This window comes from Anoplopoma fimbria, chromosome 15, assembly GCF_027596085.1.
Source record: "Anoplopoma fimbria isolate UVic2021 breed Golden Eagle Sablefish chromosome 15, Afim_UVic_2022, whole genome shotgun sequence".
NCBI classification, from domain to species: Eukaryota; Metazoa; Chordata; class Actinopteri; order Perciformes; family Anoplopomatidae; genus Anoplopoma; species Anoplopoma fimbria.
Genome location: NC_072463.1, coordinates 16,399,475 through 16,419,871, shown reverse-complemented (window position 1 = coordinate 16,419,871; position 20,397 = coordinate 16,399,475). Strand labels below are relative to the sequence as shown.

Sequence of the window (20,397 nt, the reverse complement as noted above, 5' to 3'; positions counted from 1 at the left end):
ACACACAGAGAAACACACAAACAAGCACACATTCAAGCCTTGGTAATAAAAGTGGACTTTAGAAGGGAAACAAAGTTCACGGGTCACTGAAGTCTCTGCACCGACAGCAGTCCTCTGCACATGTGAGTGTATTTCTATTTAAATGAATATTATTATTGTCACACTGTACCGTTCTTACTGGGACTGAGTTTGTCGTGCAACGTTCCCTTTTCTTTAAAGAGCTAAAACATGCTGACATGCTGGTACAACTTGTGTGTAAGGTGACCGCACACTCACAAAATACTGATATGGAAAGAACAGACTACCAAGTTGGTGGAACAACAAAATACAAGTCTGTCCTTCACAAAGGTGACACAGAAACAAGGGTTTATAGATTCAAGGGTTTCTGCTCATTTTGTCCTCTCGTCTTTTTTTCTACCTTTTAAAATAGAATAGATATTCTCAGGCAGTCAATTACGGTATTACAGTGAATGTTTAATAAATATTGGCTTGTGTCAGAGGAAAGACAAAAAATGTAGTAGGCCTACACTAAGACAAAACTTAAAACCAAGAAAACATTGGAGTTGGGCCCATACAAATGACAAAATCTTATATGTATGTATGTATATGATGAGAAAATATTGAAGATTATTTTTTTTATTACTATTGCAATTGATATATCTATTATCAAAGATGCTCTATATCTACTACTTTTACTGAAAAAAGGTGAATCAAGTGCCAAGTTTATTTTGAAGTTGAACCGGAAGTGGTAGTGTTTTTGTAGTTCTTTGTGTTGTTGTGCTGTTATGAAGGCTCATCTGCTATAGCCCGGCGTCAGAGGCGTGCATTGAAGATATGATTCACTTTGCATGAACTAAACCAGCGTATCCTTTAAAGGTCAGAGGCTCGTTCAACCCACACGTGTCATTCAAACGTAAGTCAACAATGTGTTACCTCATGACGCACAGTGCGAGTCAGTGTGACGTAACGCTGCGTCCTTGTTTACCCCTCACGTTTCTGCACGTTTCTATTAGTGTTGGTAAGATTTTGCTGCTTTACTTACACTTGTGTTTCTGGACGAAATGATTCTACTGTGTGAAGGAAACTTGGAAAATAATCTAAATACATACTCATATATATTTTCAATACAATGGTGGAATGAATGGAGATGTTTCTTTACAGGAATATTGCCACAGTTACTCAGGATTATTCCCAGATCTCACTTTGAGAGGTTTTATCTGGAGCACATGTTTTCTGATTATGTCTACCTGCACATGATAGAAAGAGATTCAACTCATTTCTAAATGTCCACTGACAGATCACTTATTTTCTGTGGGATTCTCTCTTGTTTTTGTTATTTACTGTAGTCCTTATCAGGCCTTATGTTTCTATTTATCTAAAACAAAAAAATGACTTATTTCTCATCTTTAACGTTGGCTTGTTTCATTAAGTGTTGCAACTAGAGAAAATAATCTACAAAATGTTTACTAAACTACTAAAATTGTATGTCCATGTGTACATGCGTACTATTACAATGTCTCTGGCCGCACTTGAAGGCAGCACAGGCCGTGCCTTGCACACAAGAGGACAGAAATCAGTGTAAAACATGTAAAACATCTGTAGTAAAGTAGGTTTTTCCTGTGGACCACCTGCTGCCTCCTGCTAATTTCGAGACCAACTTCATAAAATTATCCTACTTTTTTGAAAGACAGATTGAAGTACTGGTGGTTAACTTTCCACTTTGACCTTATCTCATGGTCCACTCTGTAGTTTTGTTATCTGGAGCTCTCAACCACATTTCACAGTCCTCGTCAGAAGATGGCATTTCCTCAGCTGTCATCACACATTTAACCTTCTACTCATCTTAACAGATTGTTTGGGAAGTTTAAGGAAAATTAGGTGCACCATGGCGACGCATTTCCACCTGAACACACCGCTGCTGGAGAGCGTCAGCATGTCCAAACGTGTGGGAACCACCGTGTACCTGAAGATGGAGAACTCACAGCCCTCTGGCTCCTTCAAGATCCGTGGTATCGGACACCTCTGCCAGCAGGTAGGAGCCCTCCACCCTCCACTGATGCTTGAAAAAGCTGTTACTTCACCTCCATCATATCAGGAGGTTTGACTCAAAGGCCATTGTTGACCGATTCGGGTGTAGATCTTAGCTAAGCATACTTTCCCTTTTTCATTTTATCGCTCTCTTCTGCAGCTCACCAGACAGTCCAAAGGAGTGGTCTGCTCTTCAGGTGAGACAGCACGTTAATATGCACACTACAGTATCAATTGGTGTCCGTACTGACTATAATACAATATAATATGGCCTTTTTTGTAGGTGGTAATGCAGGTATGGCTGCAGCCTATGTAGCCAGAAAAATGGGTATACCAGCCACCATCGTAGTCCCCTCCTCGTCTCCTCAGCTGATCGTTCAGAGACTCCAGGATCACGGTGCTACTGTCAAGATCACAGGCAAGGTAAGGTATAATATTCTACATATGTAAGTGCTGTCTTTGTGGCACACACATCAGTCTTTAGAATAAAGAAAGACGAGAAAAGGAAGTCATATCTTTTTAGGTTTGGGATGATGCCAATGCAGAGGCGCTCAGACTGCAGGAGACCGAAGGACTCACCTATGTTCCTCCATTCGATCACCCGCTGCTCTGGTAGAAACACTCATCACAATTATTGTTTCCATTTTCCTGCAATGCGACTGCAAAACTCTATCTCAATAATAAATGACTCCCTCCTCACACAACACACGCCCAGGCAGGGCCACGCCAGCATGATCACGGAGGTCGCGGCCTCCTTGGGTCCCGGCGCCAAGCCTGGAGCTGTGCTGGTGTCTGTGGGCGGAGGAGGGCTCCTCTGCGGCGTCGTCCAGGGCCTGAAGGATGTGGGCTGGATGGATGTACCCGTCGTCGCCATGGAGACGGCGGGGGCCGACTGTTTCAACGCAGCGGTCAAGGCGGGGAGGTTGGTCACCCTGGATGACATCACCAGGTGAGAGGTTAAGGGTGTTCGAATGCTTTCTGGCGCTTACGTTTGTTTTCCAGTGCATCCGAACTGACTCCATCCTCCTCTGTTTCTCCACAGTGAGGCTAAATGTCTCGGAGCTAAGACAGTTTGCAAGAAAGCGTTTGAATACAGCCAATGCAGCGAGCTCACCATCATTTCCGAACTTGTGACTGACCAGCAGGCTCTGAGTGCTGTGGAAACATTCCTAGGTTAGTGTGTCTGCCTGAACGTGCGTTTTAATTTTCTCTTGGCCGGTAATGATTTGAATGAACAGCCAATATATCATCTAAGAAAATGAATAATCCTTTTTTTTCCTTTTTTTTAATTGGTAGCATAAGTCTCTAATGAACTTGGCTCTATGTTGGCTTTGCCTGTGTTTTACTTAAACTCTGTTTGGTGTCACTTTGTAGATGAGGAGCGTGTGTTGGTGGAGATGGCGTGCGGAGCGGCACTAGCAGCTGTCTACAGTGGACTCATAGGCAGACTACAGGAGGAAGGTAACTACTCTGTGGAGTCATCATCACCCTTAGAGGGATATAATGTCACCATGCTTCTTTTGTGCGTGTACCAAACCTCCTTATTGGTTCCTCTCAATTTACAACTCTTCCATTTGTTGCTACAACATTTACATTTATTGAGACCAGAAATGAAACACAGCAATTCAGCCGAGTAATCTGTTTCTGACAATTCATTGCAAACTCGTCTTGTGGCAGATCTTAATGCTCTTTGTTTTCTCGTGGTTCTTTTTCTCATACATTTGTGCATTATAGGAGATATTTTGAGACTACAACCGTGTTCCCAGAATATGTTTTTATATTAATAGTTAATATGATTCAACTTTTTGTATATAATGATTCCTTTCTGATGAAGGGAAACTTCTGGGGAAGATGATCAGTTTTGTTGCACTACTCTTTTATTTTTTTAGGCCAGCTGCCGGCTCTCTTGGGCCCCCTGCTGGTGATCGTGTGCGGTGGCAGCTGCGTCGACATGGAGCAGCTGACCCACCTCAGACACAAACTGCAGGCTTAAAGTACTGTACGGTGGCAGCTTGTGTGTGTGTGTGTGTGTGTGTGTGTGTGTGTGTGTGTGTGTGTGTGTGTGTGTGTGTGTGTGTGTGTGTGTGTGTGTGTGTGTGTGTGTGTGTGTGTGTCTAATGTTGGGCTACAAGATAGCATCAGTTCAACTCATGATGTGTGAATGTATGACTGGATGAATAGGATAAATGAATAATACAAATTATGTATCATCTAATTTAGCAGCAAATGATGTGATTTGCAGTGTCACATAAAACTAAAAAATGAAATGAGATTCCTTAGAAAACCCACATTTCTTAAGATATGAATAATTCAGAGAGTTATTACATGGTGGATGTGTTTCAGCCGTGCTCATCTCAATGAACTGTCAGGATTCAATTACTACATTTCACCACATGGTGGTGTCATTGTCACTATTCAGAAAATACAATGGCCGTCCACAGAGTCTGATACAGAACACAAGGCTTTATTTTTGCTTTAAACAGATACTTGTTGATGTGATATCATTTGTAAATGAATTGTACTTTAGCCCTGCCACTCTGAAGCATTACAAAATATTACACTCCACCCAAATATTTGTATATTCTAATCTTCCCTTGGTTCTTTTTATAAATACATTTGCAGCCTCAGAATGATTTCCATATTTTAAATAAAAGCATCTTAAGTGCTGAATTGTTTTGTAACCTTTTCACCATCACATGGAAGTTAGCAGCTCAGTCAATTTTTGCCATGTGTAGGAAGTTATTACTATGGAAACAGCTCCTCACTGCTCGGCCTGCGTCAGAGAAGTCAGTGGAAAGTGTTGCATTTAACAACCCTGCGGTAATCGTTGCCCTCTTAACTCTCAGACAGTTGCATAAGATATCGGGTTCACGAAGAGTACAAGCAGAAAATACACTTTATAGCTAACAGTAACATGCTATCACATAGCCTTATCTATTAAATAGCACCTTTAGTGATTTATTGATCAGGAGACTTATCTGTAATAAATGTGAACAGGTGTTTGCACTGGTAAATTCATCAGTTTGAATTCATAACTCAATGTCTACTTATAAGGTTTCTTCTGGAGCATTGAGCTGCCACATTACATGGCCTTCATCTGCAAATGGAGTTTGCTCAGTTGTCATGGAAATGGTTGGCAACAGGTCAACTGTATAATATATATATTTTAAAAGAAAACAACCAATTGAATCAAAAAAGTAAATATAGTCCTACTTATCCTACATATTTCACACTGTAGTAGTTATATTTGATTTTATTTCCTCTCCCAATTGGTGTTGAATACAACTCAAAGATATATATTTTTTACCGATGCATCTCTTACTCTATATTGCAGTAACTGTTTGATGCTCATGATAGCCACTGCTGAATGACTGACAAACAGAATATTAATTCTGGTTTTATTTTGAAATAGTTTTTCCAAGATTTGTAAAAAGTGCACATCTTGTATAAAAGTCTGCAGTATACACCATCACCTGGCTTGTTTAAGTGGGCAAAAATACAACTGATTCTTCTGTCGGATCAATCATTCTGCACTGGAGGAGTTTTACCTCGAGGAATACTACCAACTATAGTACTCTCAAGCCTTTTATACACTTAATGCTAAAAATATTAAAGAGCTTAAAATCTATTCTCACTCACTAGTTCCCCTTATCAAATCCATCCTGAGGGAAGGTGATCCTAAAGCTCTGTACATCTTTTGTATATGAATATATTTTCCACATCAGTTACAGCCCTTAGCATGTAATGACCTTCATCAGAGTCATCTTAATTTGGCCAAGTATGCGTGCACCGCAGATACAAGGGATTTGACTCGGTTGATTGACATTTACAACATTAATAAAAGGGTAAGGTATATTCGGAGGTGCTTGTTGCTAAGCAAACACCTTTGCTTGCCTTTGCATGAGGACCTTTATTATAAAACAGGTGTTATTAGTCCGCATGTTGCAGTTACGAAACGCCTCTCTTTCACTCACAACATCCTCTGAATAACCAATCCTCCCAGCGGCACCATAGCAGCAGTGGGCTGATTGAAGTGTTTAATTCCCAGGAGCACCGTTGGTGTCTACAGCGCAAAGTCATACATGGAGGGAACATGATTGTATTGTAAATGCTGACCCTCCCCGTGTCAGACTGTGACAAAAACTGCCTCACAGACAATTCGAGAGAAGACTGAACTAGGAGGTGTTGTTGTAAAGGGCTTAATTGGAGATGTTTACATCGTTATAAATGATCTTTTCAATTAAATCATAGATGGATTATTCACATCCTCTCCTGGTCTCAATGATCTACCTGTCCCACAGCTGTGCTCCCTCCTCTGGTGAGTGTGATTGGACAGCCTGCAGACGGAGAAGCTAATGGACGTGCCAGCTCATTTCTATGACAACAGGAAGGAGCTGCTTTGATGAGCCCAGCAGAGGGCATTTGAGCCGAGCTGTGGCTAAAAATAGGACGAAGTAAACAAGAATGAATGGAGGAGAGGCAGAGAGGGAAACGGTACACGCATGTCAATGTACATGGACATGTTCCTGCACGCTTTTGTTTGGCTCGTGTTGCACAGTCTTCAACCAGCAGGCTCTTTTCCTGACAGACTGTATTCTAAATGTTGTGCCATCCAAGTTTTTTGTTAAATTGCAAAAAGTGAAAACCATCAAAAAACAGCCATACTTCTATCAGTAAATTATAATTTGATAAAAACATTTTCAACTTCAACAAAATCAAACCTATTCCACCCTGGGCACAGCTGTCCACATCTGGATAAGAGCAAGCCACTATTATTATTTTAACACGATATAGGTTGTGTTTTCAATTGGTCCTTCTGTGTAAATTTGCTCATTTAATAACTTTAAGTTTTAACTTAACGGTAAGAGGAAAAGCCTACTGGGCCAAGTTTGCATTTGAAGCCAACAGTATTACTCTTGAGATGGTTTGGTAATTTGCTCTTTTTCAATTGTAAATGAACTTTATGTGGTTCTTGTACACAAAAGCAGAAAAACAGTTTGCCCTTTTCAGGCCACTAAAAATAATGTATATGAAAAACGTATATGGGGAAAATGACTCTTTGATTGACTCAGACATGCTACCTATGACAAAAGGTTGCAGTGAGATGTTTCTTAATATGTTGTTTTAATACTTTGTATTTATCTATTATAAAGGAGTTATTTCAGTTTGCAGAATGTCAGTAAGTGCACAAATATCAGACATCTTTTGGCTGCACTCATAAGGTGAGGAAATTGTGGAGGATACTGCCAAAGCACGATGATTTTGTTTGCCCTCCCTGATTATTGTGAGGCTTTGAGCAGACATCTCCCTTTTCTGTTTAAAGATGGTTTAAGATCACAAAGCATTTTTCAAATATGTAATCGACGTGTGTCAGTGCATCACAAGGAACACAATCTTTATACGGGGGCCCCTATGCGTAATACTGTTACACAGCTCTGTTAGACTGAAAATAAGGGTTCTAAAATTAGAGGCACAACAGAGAGAGTGTGTTACAAAATGCCTCGATTTGGTGATGTTTGCTAATGTTTTTTTGGCAGGGAATCACAAGGCAGAGCTCAGCAGCTGCTATATGTATCCATGGCAACCTGATGAGGCATGCGAGTGTCAATCCAACCTCTGAGACTTAATGGGTTTTTACATTGAGGTTCTTAAAAACATGAATACCATCTTGAAGTAACATATTGGGCTGTGCTGCCGCTTGTGGGATTGGATGAAAAATTTAAAGCAAGTTATATTTTAATATATCCTTCAACTTCATTGCTGTTTTTCTACATCAATATTACCAGCAGAAGCACAGCAGCAATGGAAACAACACTGTTTCGAACAGATATTCTCATTAGTAACAGTGCCTAATGTCTGCTTTACGAATATTTTACTCCAGTTCTGTAGTGAACACCTGACCTTTAAGATGCACACTACAGGGACACAAAGCAAGCATCAATCACGCGCTTCTACGTTCCTCTATGTCATCGTACTAATCAGATCATTTCAGGAGATACATTGTCATGAGGAGTTATTCTGTCCTGTGACTCCCAGAATTCCTTTCCGCAGCTCCCATTAAGGTCTGTGATGATGGATGTCTTCCTGTATGACTGTCAACAAGACGGTGTAGGAAGAGGCTCTTGTTCTGTGGTTCAGGGGGGCTGACACAAACATAATCAGGGTCGGCCGGTCTGTTTCTCAGGAATCAGAGCAATGCTGGGTTTCTTTTTCCGGCCATCTGCAATCAGGGGGCGGATTTAAAAACCAAGGTAACGTTATGGGGTGAACCAGCAGCACTGAGTTACATGAAGAGGAGATGACAACCACTGCTGAGAAGATGAACACCGTCCTATAGTGGGCTACATGAACAATATGCCACATGTCTCTAAGCTCAAAACAAAATGAAGTTCATGAAAGTCAGATTGTAAACCTAATAGCATACAGTCAAAAGTTTCTCATTCAACTGCTTTGAAGAATCTAAAATATAAAACATATTCTGGTTTGTTGAGCATTTGTTTGTTTACCACATAATTCCATATGTGTTCCTTCATAGTTTGGATGTCTTCAATATTAATCTACAATGTAGAAAAAAATAAAATAATAAATAAATAAATTCAAAAAAAACATTGAATGAGAAGGTGTGTCCAAACTTTTGTCTGGTACTGTGGAAGCATGTTAGATTTTAATGCAATTTACTAAAACTATATCTTAACCTTTCTAAAAATGTAGACTGTCTACCACTTGCAACATTAATAACCATCCTTTTTCTGCAGCATGTTTTTTTTTCTATTTACTGTAAATGATTATGATTATAAATGCAGACAGCGCCTGTTTGTTTCATGCATGGATGTATAGAGAGAGGACAGGCAGCTCTCTCCCGGTGTCTCATGGACTGTACCACGCTATGAACCTCCCCCTTCCCCCCTGGCAGTGGGCCGCTCCCCCTTCTTCACCGCCCGCTCCGGTGGAAGCCCAAACAGAACATCATGGCGATTGATGGTAAGTAGGCTAATAACGCTTCTCCTTTCCTCGTAATTAACCTCAGCTGGAAATAACACATGCACCACAGCGGAATTCTTGCCACTGATTTCAGGAGAAGGCTGCTCGTCTTTGGAAAGTTGTTTGTTTTTTTCCCCTCCGCTGTGTGTGTGTGTGTGTGTGTGTGTCAGTAGAGACAGATGGATCTTGGATCGGTGTGGTTTCTGACGGTGGTGCTGAAAGGACAGCTCCGCTATTTCAACGGTACACCTTTTACATAGATGGAGAGGGACTGGATCGTTGTGTTTCTATCCGATGCCCTGTGTTCCCTACTGTTCATTTATCATGTCATCTGGTTCTCGCTTAAGTCTGCTGGTCTTTCTGCATCCTCGCTGCTACTTTACAACTTGGGTCAAAGGGAGCAAACTTCACCCAGATGGGGTTTTAAGGTTTTTATTTAGTGGGTGTAATTGTGAAGGCAGAGTGTGATACCATGCCAAGTCTCAGCCCAGGATAGAAAGCCTATGCTTTGGAAAGCTCTATTCCAGCTTTGTAATATCCAAAGTACTGGGTTTAGCTCATGGTTGCTGCATAGTAGATTATTTCCTGTGTATATGATTTTTGTATTTTAGCTGCTGTGATTTTCCCAACAGATTTGTGCTTGTACACCTTTCTCTGCTTATATAACTTTTTCAGGTTGTAAGCAGCTTTTGTGTTTATTCAATCAGTTTAAATATCATAATGCTTGCAGCCGTGGAATACAGCACTTTAAATGCCACTAGAAAAGAGGACATCACATAGCTCGATTACAAATGGAAGCATTTGCACTTTTCGATCAGAATATAAAGCTTTGTTCTTAAAAAATACCATCTTATGCACTTCCCAAAATCAATCAATGTTGGTGCTTGGTCTGTTACATTGTCTGATTGAAAGGGAGAACGCCATTATCACGGTAAGTAGGTTACATTTAAACCACTAGGCCAGTAGGACGCCCCGAACCTGTAAAAGGTTAAAGGTCCGTACCAGTCTGAGGAGAAAGAGGGAAAATAGTAGGCCACGAAGAAAACAGGACAGCTGGGTTTGGAAACCAGCACAGTAAATGTGAACTATCCAGTTCCTGGTGTAAACTAGGCAACTAGACCACCCACCAGCCCTCGGGGCTTTACTAATACCGCTTGTGAAATTAAGAAACACATCGTTTGGCATGAGACTCATCATTTGTATGATGGAGAATCTGAAAAATATGTTTATATAAATGCCAGTTACACCGAGAGTTTGATTCATTTGGTTTGAACCAAAGCTAAGCGTTGCATTTCTGTGTTGTTTAATCACAGCCACATGCACTAATCTGGAACTTATTTATTGGACATTTTACGATTGGATGGAGGTCGTGAAAACAAATCTGATCCCAGTCTTTTCAATTTCATTTAAGCATAATGGACTTTTTTAAATTTTCCCCCCAAGATGGAGTCTTTTTTTTCTACACGTTAGGGTAGAGCACATAAAGAAGTAATTGAACAAAAGGGTCTTATAACCATAACCATAAAGTCACCATTAGACACATTATGAGGGGCAGTTCTTTACCCCTGCCTTACTAAATCTCACCCTGCCCCATCAACAGTAGTCTAACTGTCATCATAACTCCTCATCAGGCTGCCACACCTCGCCTGAGTTAGCTAACTCCACCCCGCCCACTGTCCTGAACTTCTCACTACATTAGTCAGCAAAGTGCCATTACCTTAAAGGCCGTGATTAAAAGGGGCCCCTGTGAGCAATATTTCATCTGCACTTGTTGGCTCTGCTGAGATTTATGCACCAGCTGCGGGGCTGACTGACAAATGCAGCATCCAGAGGCCGAGCGGTCCACACCAAGTGGGAGGCTGTGTTTCTGTGTGTACTTGTGATGTAAGGTTGTATGAACATCATGGGGTGTCGCAAAAACTACAGGAACAAGTTGTTTCAGCCTGACATTTTAGAGACTGATGTTATGATGTTTTTTTTGTTGCTGCGGGAATCAGTGTTTGCCAGTTATTATGTTGTTCCCAGCCGCGACAGTGACGTAGATATTGTTTTCGCCTTGCAACTCTGTGTGTGAGTCATCGTGGCAAAATGTTGTCCTTGAGAAACCTACTGTCGTGGCAGCACTTTTGAGTACTTTGCCAGATGTTTGTAAATCTGTCTATAGACCAGTTTTCTTCACCACAATAGTATCACAACTGGGCAAGAGGTGGTCATGGAACTCGAAATGTGTGTAGTTAACATCAAAATGAATGTTGAGTTTGAAGATGGTTGTGGTCCGAGCAAGATCGTCAGAAGTAATGGGGTAGGAAGGGGGAAGAAGTGGTTCAACCTGTTGTCTCATTTAAAGTTTACATGCGTGTAAGTGCAACTCCATAAGGTTTTCTGTGCCGACACGGTCACTAAATGGAAACAAATTAATTTTTTAAACAACATATACATACAACAGCACAATACAGCTGCAACTAACAATTATTTCCATTATCAATTAAGATGTAAATTAAAAGCCCAGTGGCATTTCAAGCATTGCATTAGATTTAAATTATTTCTATTAAATGGTACAACATTTCCTCTTACAGTAGTTTTAGGAAACAGACTTGAGTGTTACTCAGATTTTTTGGGGGATTTTTTAAAGATTTTGTTGTTATATTAATTGACATCCAGGCGTGCGATCAAGTCTGTTTATTTTGCTCATACAGGTTGTGCTTTGTTTCTGAATCATCATCTTAAAACTACCATCATCAAAGCGTGATGCCTATAATTCCCAAAATATCAGAGCTCCTTAGGCTAATTAATTGGATATTCACAGCATTCACTCTGTGAAAAGATCACTGAGCATCTTAACCAAGATTGGGTACATGTCACGGTAGCTCTCTGTTAAATAAGTGAATGCAATAGAAATCAAAATAGGGAAAAATGTTAATCAGAAATTCACCAACTTTTAGAGAAGCTGTTATCAGAGTATTTTCTTGTGTAAATGCTATCTCTGGAGGACTGGTATATATTGTGTGTTGCTCCACTGCTCGGCCCAGTGACTGAGCTCCATGCATCAACTCCTGTGACAAGCTGTAGACGGATCGATCGCAGGCCCAAATGGCTTTCACATATCCTGGTTGAGCCCGGTTTTCTCGCCGGCAGGACTTGGTATTCTCAATGTGTGTGGTGTGTGTAGAGCCTTGTCAAACCCTGAACTGGAGCCAAGTACAGAGCAGGCGGAGCAGGAGGTGTTTAGCTGTGGAAATATGATGTGTTGAAATGACAGCAACAGAGGAGCTCTTCATGCTGACATTTTGATAAGATCCTTCAAATCTCACTGAAGAGCCTGTGTCGTGTCGTTGGTCCTCTGGTGCCTTTGTCAACCAGTTGAGCTAAAATCCAATAAGAAATATATGGTAGATCAAATATGAGTACACTGTTTTTTCCCAATCCATTAACCGTGTTGCTTCCTGTCAAAGACTATTTTTTCAGTTCCTCTCCCCTCCCCTCCTCCCTGGCATGTCTGCTTGTTTTGGAGAGCGAGAAACAGGATATGTGGCGATAATAGCCAATATGTCTTCGGACCATTTGAGCTAATGTGTGCAATGAAACATTGCAACTGGAATAGAGCAATGCATTACTTTCAAAACTGTTCCTGATGTGGGCCATAAATCTGAGCTGCACATTTCAGTGTTGCACACGCTAAAAGGGCCGTGAGGAGGCTGCCAGTCTTTACATTGACAGTCTTGATTATTTATGATGTGATTAAAGCTACATTCATCAATATCTTTATATTAAAAATGGATGAAATAACTATGCATAATGTAAAAGGTCATTTTTTCCCCTTCAGCCCAAAGCAGCAGTTTTCGATGACTGTACACTACCTGTTAGCACTAAAAGGCAGACAGACAGACAAAGTTAGCGACTAGATTGTGAACGCAGTGAAGTCATTAGCAGCGAGACAGACTCCAACGGGAGTCAGACTAAGACAGAGCTAAAAGTAGAGTAAATAATAAGCACAGCTCTTAATAAATGCTAATGTTGCTTTGTGTCTGCTCAATGTGTAAAGAGGCAGCTGTCTGTCAACATGTTGGCTATTTCAACTAAGGCAATAATATGCCACTATTTCAACTTGTTGTTGAGTTGGTCAAAGTAACAAAAAAAGAAAAATGCAGCTTAAAGTTTTATGATTAATGAAGTAATGATTTATTTATTTAACGTATTGAGGCCCTGAAAATGATGGACATTGCCTGTGGAATACTAGCTAGATCATCACTGCAACATGTCCTGGAAAATGATCTCTAGAAACGAGTCTGAAGCCTAATATTTGATGTTTCTGTCGTCTCAGGGCTTGTTGTCTGGCTGGGAGACAAAGGGAGGGATTTGTAGCTGGAAGGGTTTTTATGCAGATGACTTATTGATAGGCTCTCCAGTTGACACATGGCGAGGGAAGCTGGGAGTTGTATCGCAAGAAACAGAGGGACATTCTGAGCTCAGATCATTTCATCCTTCTTAGAGCGGGACTGAGTGTTAATCCAACGCTTGTTTTCAAACACTGATGAATTTGTCCCAATAGAAATGTACAGAGAAAGGCTGCAAAAAGCATTTGATACTGAGGTTTGAGGTGGATTTGGGAATAACAGATTTGCCGGAAGAAAAAACTTCATATGCATATTTCTCAGGTTTTATTTTTATATTTTGTACTTCTGTATCGTTGTCTGCTTGCTTGTTTGAGGCTCAAGCTATTATTACTACTTCACAGTGTTTTTGTTATGAATATTCTGGATCTAAATTGGGTATATATGTCTTTGTCCGTTCTAAAAATAAGGCATCAACTGCACTACTTTGAAAGTGTGTTTCCATTGCCCAAAGCGAAGGGCAGTGCTGGTAATATAGAGCTGGTAATAGTATGCTGTGACAGGTCTTCACAAGAAAAAGTCTGTGCAACAGTGTATGTGTTACTGCTGTAGTGTGTCGGACACACACTAGTGTGTAGGTCGCTGCTTTGTGAACTTACAGCTGAAGCGTCGGATAAGCTGGCTAATCTTTGACTTACTGTATCCTCCATTTACTAATTGGCTTAGCTGGAGCTCTTCCTGAAGCCTCTCCCCGGCACCCGTCATGACAACACAAACAAGTTTACCTAATACAACCTAATGTATCAAAAACCTTCCCTCTGCCAGTTTCAATGAAGAGACTGAGTGATTTTTTTATGTTAATAGCCGTTGACAAGAAATTTGGCTCATGATTCAATTCTTGCTATTATTGAGAGGAAATTAAGTGACACCAAGCAACGCAAGCTGAGAAAGTGCACATTAAGATGACTTACTTCCCTATGTCCAGTCTATTTTAAAGACTTCCTGCAAGCCTACTTTTAGTTTTTAATCTTAAAGCTGCACTGATTAACATTTTTATATTAAAATTGGATAAAATGACAAATTGAAGGTCAGTAAAGTGGTCACTCTGGTGACGAACCCACAGAGAAGGATCAACCAACTCTGTTGTCCACTTCAGGTGTACGAAGCGTTTTAGCATCTTTCAGTTCATTGTTTTCGGTTTACAGCCCTCAACTTTACTGTTTTGATTCACTCAGCTTTCATTAACATTAGCACTCAGCTCTCATTAGCAAAACAGCTAAGCTCATTGTGGGAGTCAGGTATAGCCTGTGCCATTTTGTACACCTTTTTGGTCACTTACCGTAGTTCAGTAACGTGGTGTTGGGGTTAGCAATCGAGATATATGCTGTTCAGTATTTTAGTTTTTTGAATTGAAAGAGGGGTTGAGAGAGTGAGTCTTATATTTGGTTGAGTTATTTATGCTTTTTATTGCTGTTAGGAATGCTATTATCGCTATTGGACGCTGTATACCCTGTTGATTGCCTTTGTACACTGTTACGAAAATCATTAGAAAGTTTTGGAATGCCTGTTATCCAACACAATCGTTTGTTTGTTTCCTGCAAATAAAACAAAGGATCTTTGATTCATTGGTCGCCAGCGCGTTCGCAGGTTAGTCTCCCCTACTCAGCCTCTCGGTGACTAAATTTAAGTTGCAGATAGTCACCTATACTCACCTAACGCTACCTGCCCAGCACCAAACTGCATACTGGCAAAGTTAACAACTAGCTGGGTTAACAGAGTATAGCAGAAAGCCGCTAAAGTGCCGGACATTTTCCTCAGAAATTGCAAAGAAAGTGAATAATAGCCTTGAAACTTAATGGGGCCAAACCAAAAGTTTGTTTCCGTTGTCCTTTTCTCTCACAGCATGTACTCTCCACTGACCTCAAACACCCAAATATCTGTCAGGTCAATTTCTTCAGCCCAACTCACTGTGTCACAGACTCGGCCCATCCCTCTCTCCTCAACCCAGACGCGTTGGCCTCAGCAGCCTGATTAGAGGGGGCAGGTAGAGGAGATTCCTTAAAGAAACTGGGACAAAGCCTAAAAAAAAACGTGCCAGCCCGGCCCCAGCTGTCTGCATGAGGGAAGACTGTGAAGCCACAGACTTCACCTTGATTTAGCTCGAAGAAGTGAGACATGCTCTCTGGTGAAGCAAAGGGCGAGAAGAACTCAGTAGCAGCACACATTGATCACAACTGGTTACTTAAAATTGATTTCTATCAGACACAAGAAGAGATCACGTGAACCTCATTGATGCATTGATAAGGTTTAAAGAGATACTGCTCTCTGCTCGGTGTGCTCTCATAAGGGTCAAAGGTAGACAAAGTGAAGCCTACCTAAACACATTCTTCAAAATATCTCACCTAGTAGTTGTTGTGTTTAAGTAATGGGGCACTGTATTGTCACAAGTGCAAAAGACAAGAGTTGAAATCATGGGGAAGCAGATAATCAAGCACATGCCAGTCTGAGTGACAGCTCTTTCACAAATACTGCATTACACCCAGTGTGAAGGATTATTTCCTCACAGTTGCAGCAGCTGAAACATACCCCCAGATGTATGTTTGATCATCAGTCTGTCTGAAAATATTCATCTCTCTCGGCTTATTCTGCATAATGGGATTTTAGATTGTTCTGCCATGTTTTTTTTGTGTAAATGTAACTTTGGGTTAACTCTGAGGATGTTTCTGAGACAACGTTTGTGTTGGTGCTTGGTTTCAAATTCCTCTTTCTGTAGGGGGATTTATGTCTGGTCTTGTTTGGCCTTTTGGACTTTATTTAGGTTAGTTATGTCCAGCATATTTGTCATGAGGATATTTGTTTGACATCAAGTTGAAACCATGAATTCAAAACTATATCAAAACTGTTGCCATTTAATGTACTTTCTAATCAATTGATTGACCAACCGTTTGGGGGTAGTTCCAAGAGAACATTTGAACTTTTTTTGTCTTAAAACTATGCAACTTCACATCAATTTGGAATATTATATAATGCAGCCTTAGCCCTGTACATTTTTTGCTAATATTTTTGAAATCAAAAGAGCAGATTCAGACACTTTTAAATAGCCTAATGTTTCAATAATTTTATTTGTTCGTAGTTTAAAACTTTAAAACTAAATGAACTAAAAAAACATCTTTGTTAGCACTTTCCACTTTTCCAAATATCACCAACTCTGGTCTGGTTGAAATAATCCTTTCATTTACAGAGTAAGATATATGTATAAAATATGCCTTCTCTACACGCTGTTTGTCTCTCTCTGCCTGCTAGAGTTGTTTCTTCTGCATATTCATGTACACCATCGATTAAGCATTGCTATTAAAAAAAAAAAAAGATCAAAACTGATGCAGTAGAACCAGAGATATCGTCTTTTATGCATTTATTTTCATTGGTCAAAACCTGGCGCTTCCTAGGCCTGCACGATACGTGGAATATCTGCGATAACACTGTTCAATATTGAGATGAAGATTTGACTTGCAAAAAATGATCAAATATTGAAGCCATGCATCTCCTATGTCAGCATGGTTGTCTTTGAATTAGTAATATTAATAACATTTCTAGAGCAGCAACAGTAATGTTTACAACAGTGAAGTTACTTTATAAATTGATTAAAATTTCACTCGAACAAAATCTAAATACATTACTGACTGAAGTTTATATAGAATGAAGAACACAGATATCAGTAAGTATCAGTCATTCCTCCGGAACTAAGCTTACAAAAATTTTAAAAAATACGTGGCAAACTAAGCTCAACAGTCGGACTACATACAGACAGCTTTGGTTTTAGCTGGTGTTGCAGAGGGCGACGTTGCACCTGTTCCTTATGAGTGTAATAAAATAATAACACAGAGGCTCTGTAGTCTGCACCAAGATGGCAACAACTTTATTATTCTTATTAACACCAGCTTCACACAGCTCTCTCTGGAGCTACAAAAGGCTTCATACAACTTTTCTTTTCATATATAAACAGATATTGATGTGTGAAATTGGTTGTGTGCTCAGATTTAAAGTGAACATTAAAACCATTCACTGACTCCAAACTACTGTGTTTGGAAGGAGTCAAAGAGCGAATTGATTGGATTTTGCAAGAACTTGCTGAATACATTATGTATTAATGAGTATAATTTGTCATTCTTTTCATATTCATTTCCCTTTCTGTTAATGATAAGTTTGTTAATGCAGATATTTTACCATTAATGCATTTACTTGACAGTCTCATTTGCATCAGAGTATGTTTAAATATACTCATGTAGATATTTAAGATGAGACATTAGGGGATGAAAGTGCTTCATGTTTTGTCCTGAAAATAAATAAAGTATGACATTCTGTAGTAGATCTTGTGAATGCTACGTAGGGAACTATAGTGCTGGTTAAAGGAACTTCCATCTTTATTTAAAAGATGGGAGAGAGATTGCTTGCGGTGTGATATGAGCAACCAGCACTGTGTAACGTTTTCAAGAGCACATTGCAAGAAAATGTTATTTTTGACAAGTATGGTGTGTGGTGAGTGAAAGAGGAGTGAAAGAGCACAGGGAGCTTCCTCCCACACACAGCTGGTGTATCGATCTGCTGGATAACAGCAACAACTCTGCTTTCAGCTCCAAGTTGTGCAGGAAAGATTTTCAGACAGTAAAAAAGAGGAAATTGGGTGCTTTCGGTTGTGAAGTAGGTAAACTCCAGGTGCTCTTGGAGTCAAACTAGACAACTGTAGAAAAAAGGGAAGCCCCTGGGTTGACTTCAGGTACACTCCCACCCAGTAATGTTATGCTGCCGCTCGTTGATGGCCAACATTCAGTAAAAAAATGCAATTGACCCGAGAGATCGACATTAATGCGATTTCCTGAAAATAAACAACAACAAAGCCAAAACAAAACACCTAAACAACAAAAACAATCTGTATCGGTCGATATGGCTCATCTACTAACGACATTCGTGACAATCAGTGACAAAGAAACGTGACGTCGGCATTTCTAAAAGTAATATTGGCTCTCTATTTTTTCTGCTGATCTGATCCATGACTTGACACCACGATGCGATCTGAAATAGTTTGTTTTGTGATACACTGCACCACCACTCCATACACTATATGAAATTTATTTTTATATCAGATGTTTATACTGTTTCTTGTATTTCTACATTTGTGGTTCTCTGCTGCCAATTAAGATGAAAAAAAAAGAAGCATTTACTAAAGCTCTACATCTTTCTTTGATACGTCATTATTTAGCTTGGTATAAAAAATGAAATGAAGCAAAGACCATGTGGCGCGACCATTACACTACCGTTTCTGTAGCTTTGGTACAGAGCTGTACAAATCTAACAAGTGTCACAGTTGAGGGCAGCCCGAGCTATTTGAAACCTCAACCTGTAGAATGATCCCAGAGGCAGAGCTCAGAGACTGGGAGGCCCTCACAAGAGTGAGTAATAGTTCTGAACTACAGTTACTGTCTGGAAGCCATCGTCTTTCTTTTACAAAACACTGTAATTTACTTTTTTTTTTTCAAATTCATTTAGTGGCTTTGTGAATGATGTTGGTCTGGCTGTTGGGCACTGACTTACTTCTTGACAACTATTAAATGCATTGCCATGGAATGGATTTATGGTCCCCAGAAGATGAATCCTAATGACATTTTGTGATCCCATTACTTTTTTTCTAGCGCCACCAAGAGATTTACATTTGTGGTGTTGGATGAAATATCTAACAACTATTGGATGGATTTGTGTAAACTTTCATGTCGCCCTTACGATAAAAACAAAAACCAGCCTTCAATCATGTAAAGCTCCTCTGTCCACAGAAGAGCACAAATCAAGCTGGAGCTGTCAGTCTGCTGTCATCAGCTTCTGTTCAAACATTTGGGGACCGTATGTAGGCATTTAGAGCTTTCCAGTTATTATTAGAAAATACAATTAAACTCCATGCCAGTGCCATACAAAGATATATTTTAGCCATCATGTACAGGCTGTTTGACTTGTCTTTATTGTTCTTAGTCTTACCAGTAAAATTTGAAGTCAAGCAGCTTGAACACCACCCACACCATCAGACTGTCACCATCCAGTGTCTGTCGGTGTCTTATATCTGTGTTGTTCATGTCATTTTTTCAAGGTATTTGTCTAAATGTTCCAGCATATGTGAATGTGCTGCCATGATGTTTTTTGTTCTGTCTCCCGTCTCCGTCGTCACAGTGTGGCTCATTGAAACTGCATTGTCTTTCCAGGTGGCGAGCGTAACTGTGGAGTGCATGAGCTGATCTGCGTCAGAAAAGGTAGGGCAGATCAGAGCTCTGGGAGGTTGACCTTTGACCCCCCCCCATATTCCTCATCAGCGTTTACTACTGTAAAGCTGTCACCACTGACACTCGTCCTTGTTCTCTTGTTCCACTGTGTCCCGGCTGTGACGCCTTCACTGTTTGTGTGACTGTGTCGTTTTGTTTGAGTCTTGTTTTGTGTTGTGTGTGCTCACTGCTTGTGTACAATTTTTATTTTTTTCGAGAACTGTCAACTGAAATTTTTTTTCCTAAATGAATAATCTTTAAACCTTAAAGTTCTAGTCAGACTAGAGCACATGGTGAATATGGTCATACTTAAAATTACAGCCATCAAATTACAGTGTAATATTTCATACATATGGGAGAACCATTGAAACACTGTTGTCTATTTGGGGGAAAAAGTACAGGAAATAAGGGAATTACAAATGTGTATTACGCATGGACATAGAAATAAATTACATCATGCGTAATCTTTTAATCACCTAGTACGTATTGAATAATTACAGGGTGCAGAGAGTAGAATAACAGGTTTTTCCTATATGGTCTTTAACAATAGCAAAGTCGTGAAAAGGGGACATACTTCACATGGCACTTGTACTAAAACAAAGTAATGAAAACAAAAAGAAAGATATTGAATTTTGTAGTGTAGAAACCAGAAAGCTATAAACAGGTTTTCAAACATCCTCAGATCTTCCAGTACAACCTCTTCACAGGTGTGTATATATATATATAATATTTTTTGCCCCAGCGAAAATGATTTA

At 40.0% G+C, this 20,397-nt stretch overlaps 2 protein-coding genes across 6 annotated transcripts in view; both read left to right on the top strand.

The window, feature by feature from the left end:
* Window positions 1-86: 86 nt before the first annotated feature.
* On the top strand, window positions 87-8,521 carry sdsl (serine dehydratase-like). 5 transcript variants are annotated; one of them, XM_054613838.1, is made up of 10 exons: window positions 87-122; window positions 1,851-2,032; window positions 2,189-2,225; window positions 2,312-2,451; window positions 2,552-2,640; window positions 2,744-2,977; window positions 3,071-3,201; window positions 3,403-3,489; window positions 3,918-4,022; window positions 6,330-6,404. In XM_054613838.1, exons 2-9 carry the CDS (start codon window positions 1,886-1,888, stop codon window positions 4,019-4,021), a joined length of 969 nt encoding a protein of 322 aa, XP_054469813.1. In that variant the 5' UTR covers window positions 87-122; window positions 1,851-1,885; the 3' UTR covers window position 4,022; window positions 6,330-6,404. The 5 variants fall into 5 exon arrangements, with proteins under 5 accessions (XP_054469813.1, XP_054469815.1, XP_054469814.1 ...); XM_054613840.1 differs by lacking the exon at window positions 87-122 and adding an exon at window positions 791-876; XM_054613839.1 differs by lacking the exon at window positions 87-122 and adding an exon at window positions 807-913.
* Window positions 8,522-8,914: 393 nt separating this feature from the next.
* syt14a (synaptotagmin XIVa) overlaps window positions 8,915-20,397 on the top strand; it is a 34,959-nt gene continuing 23,476 nt past the window's right edge. The window contains 3 exon segments of the mRNA XM_054614377.1: window positions 8,915-8,976; window positions 8,978-9,009; window positions 19,586-19,633. Of these exon segments, the coding sequence (XP_054470352.1) occupies window positions 8,915-8,976; window positions 8,978-9,009; window positions 19,586-19,633 (142 nt within the window).

Excerpts from the sequence above, each read along its gene's own strand:
- sdsl (XM_054613836.1), top strand. The coding sequence starts at position 937 with ATGACGCACAGTGCGAGTCAGTGTGACGTAACGCTGCGTCCTTGTTTA. Across the intron at positions 2,226-2,311 it reads AGGAGTGGTCTGCTCTTCAG|GTGGTAATGCAGGTATGGCT; the intron begins GTGAGACAGCAC and ends CCTTTTTTGTAG. Across the intron at positions 3,202-3,402 it reads TGCTGTGGAAACATTCCTAG|ATGAGGAGCGTGTGTTGGTG; the intron begins GTTAGTGTGTCT and ends GTCACTTTGTAG.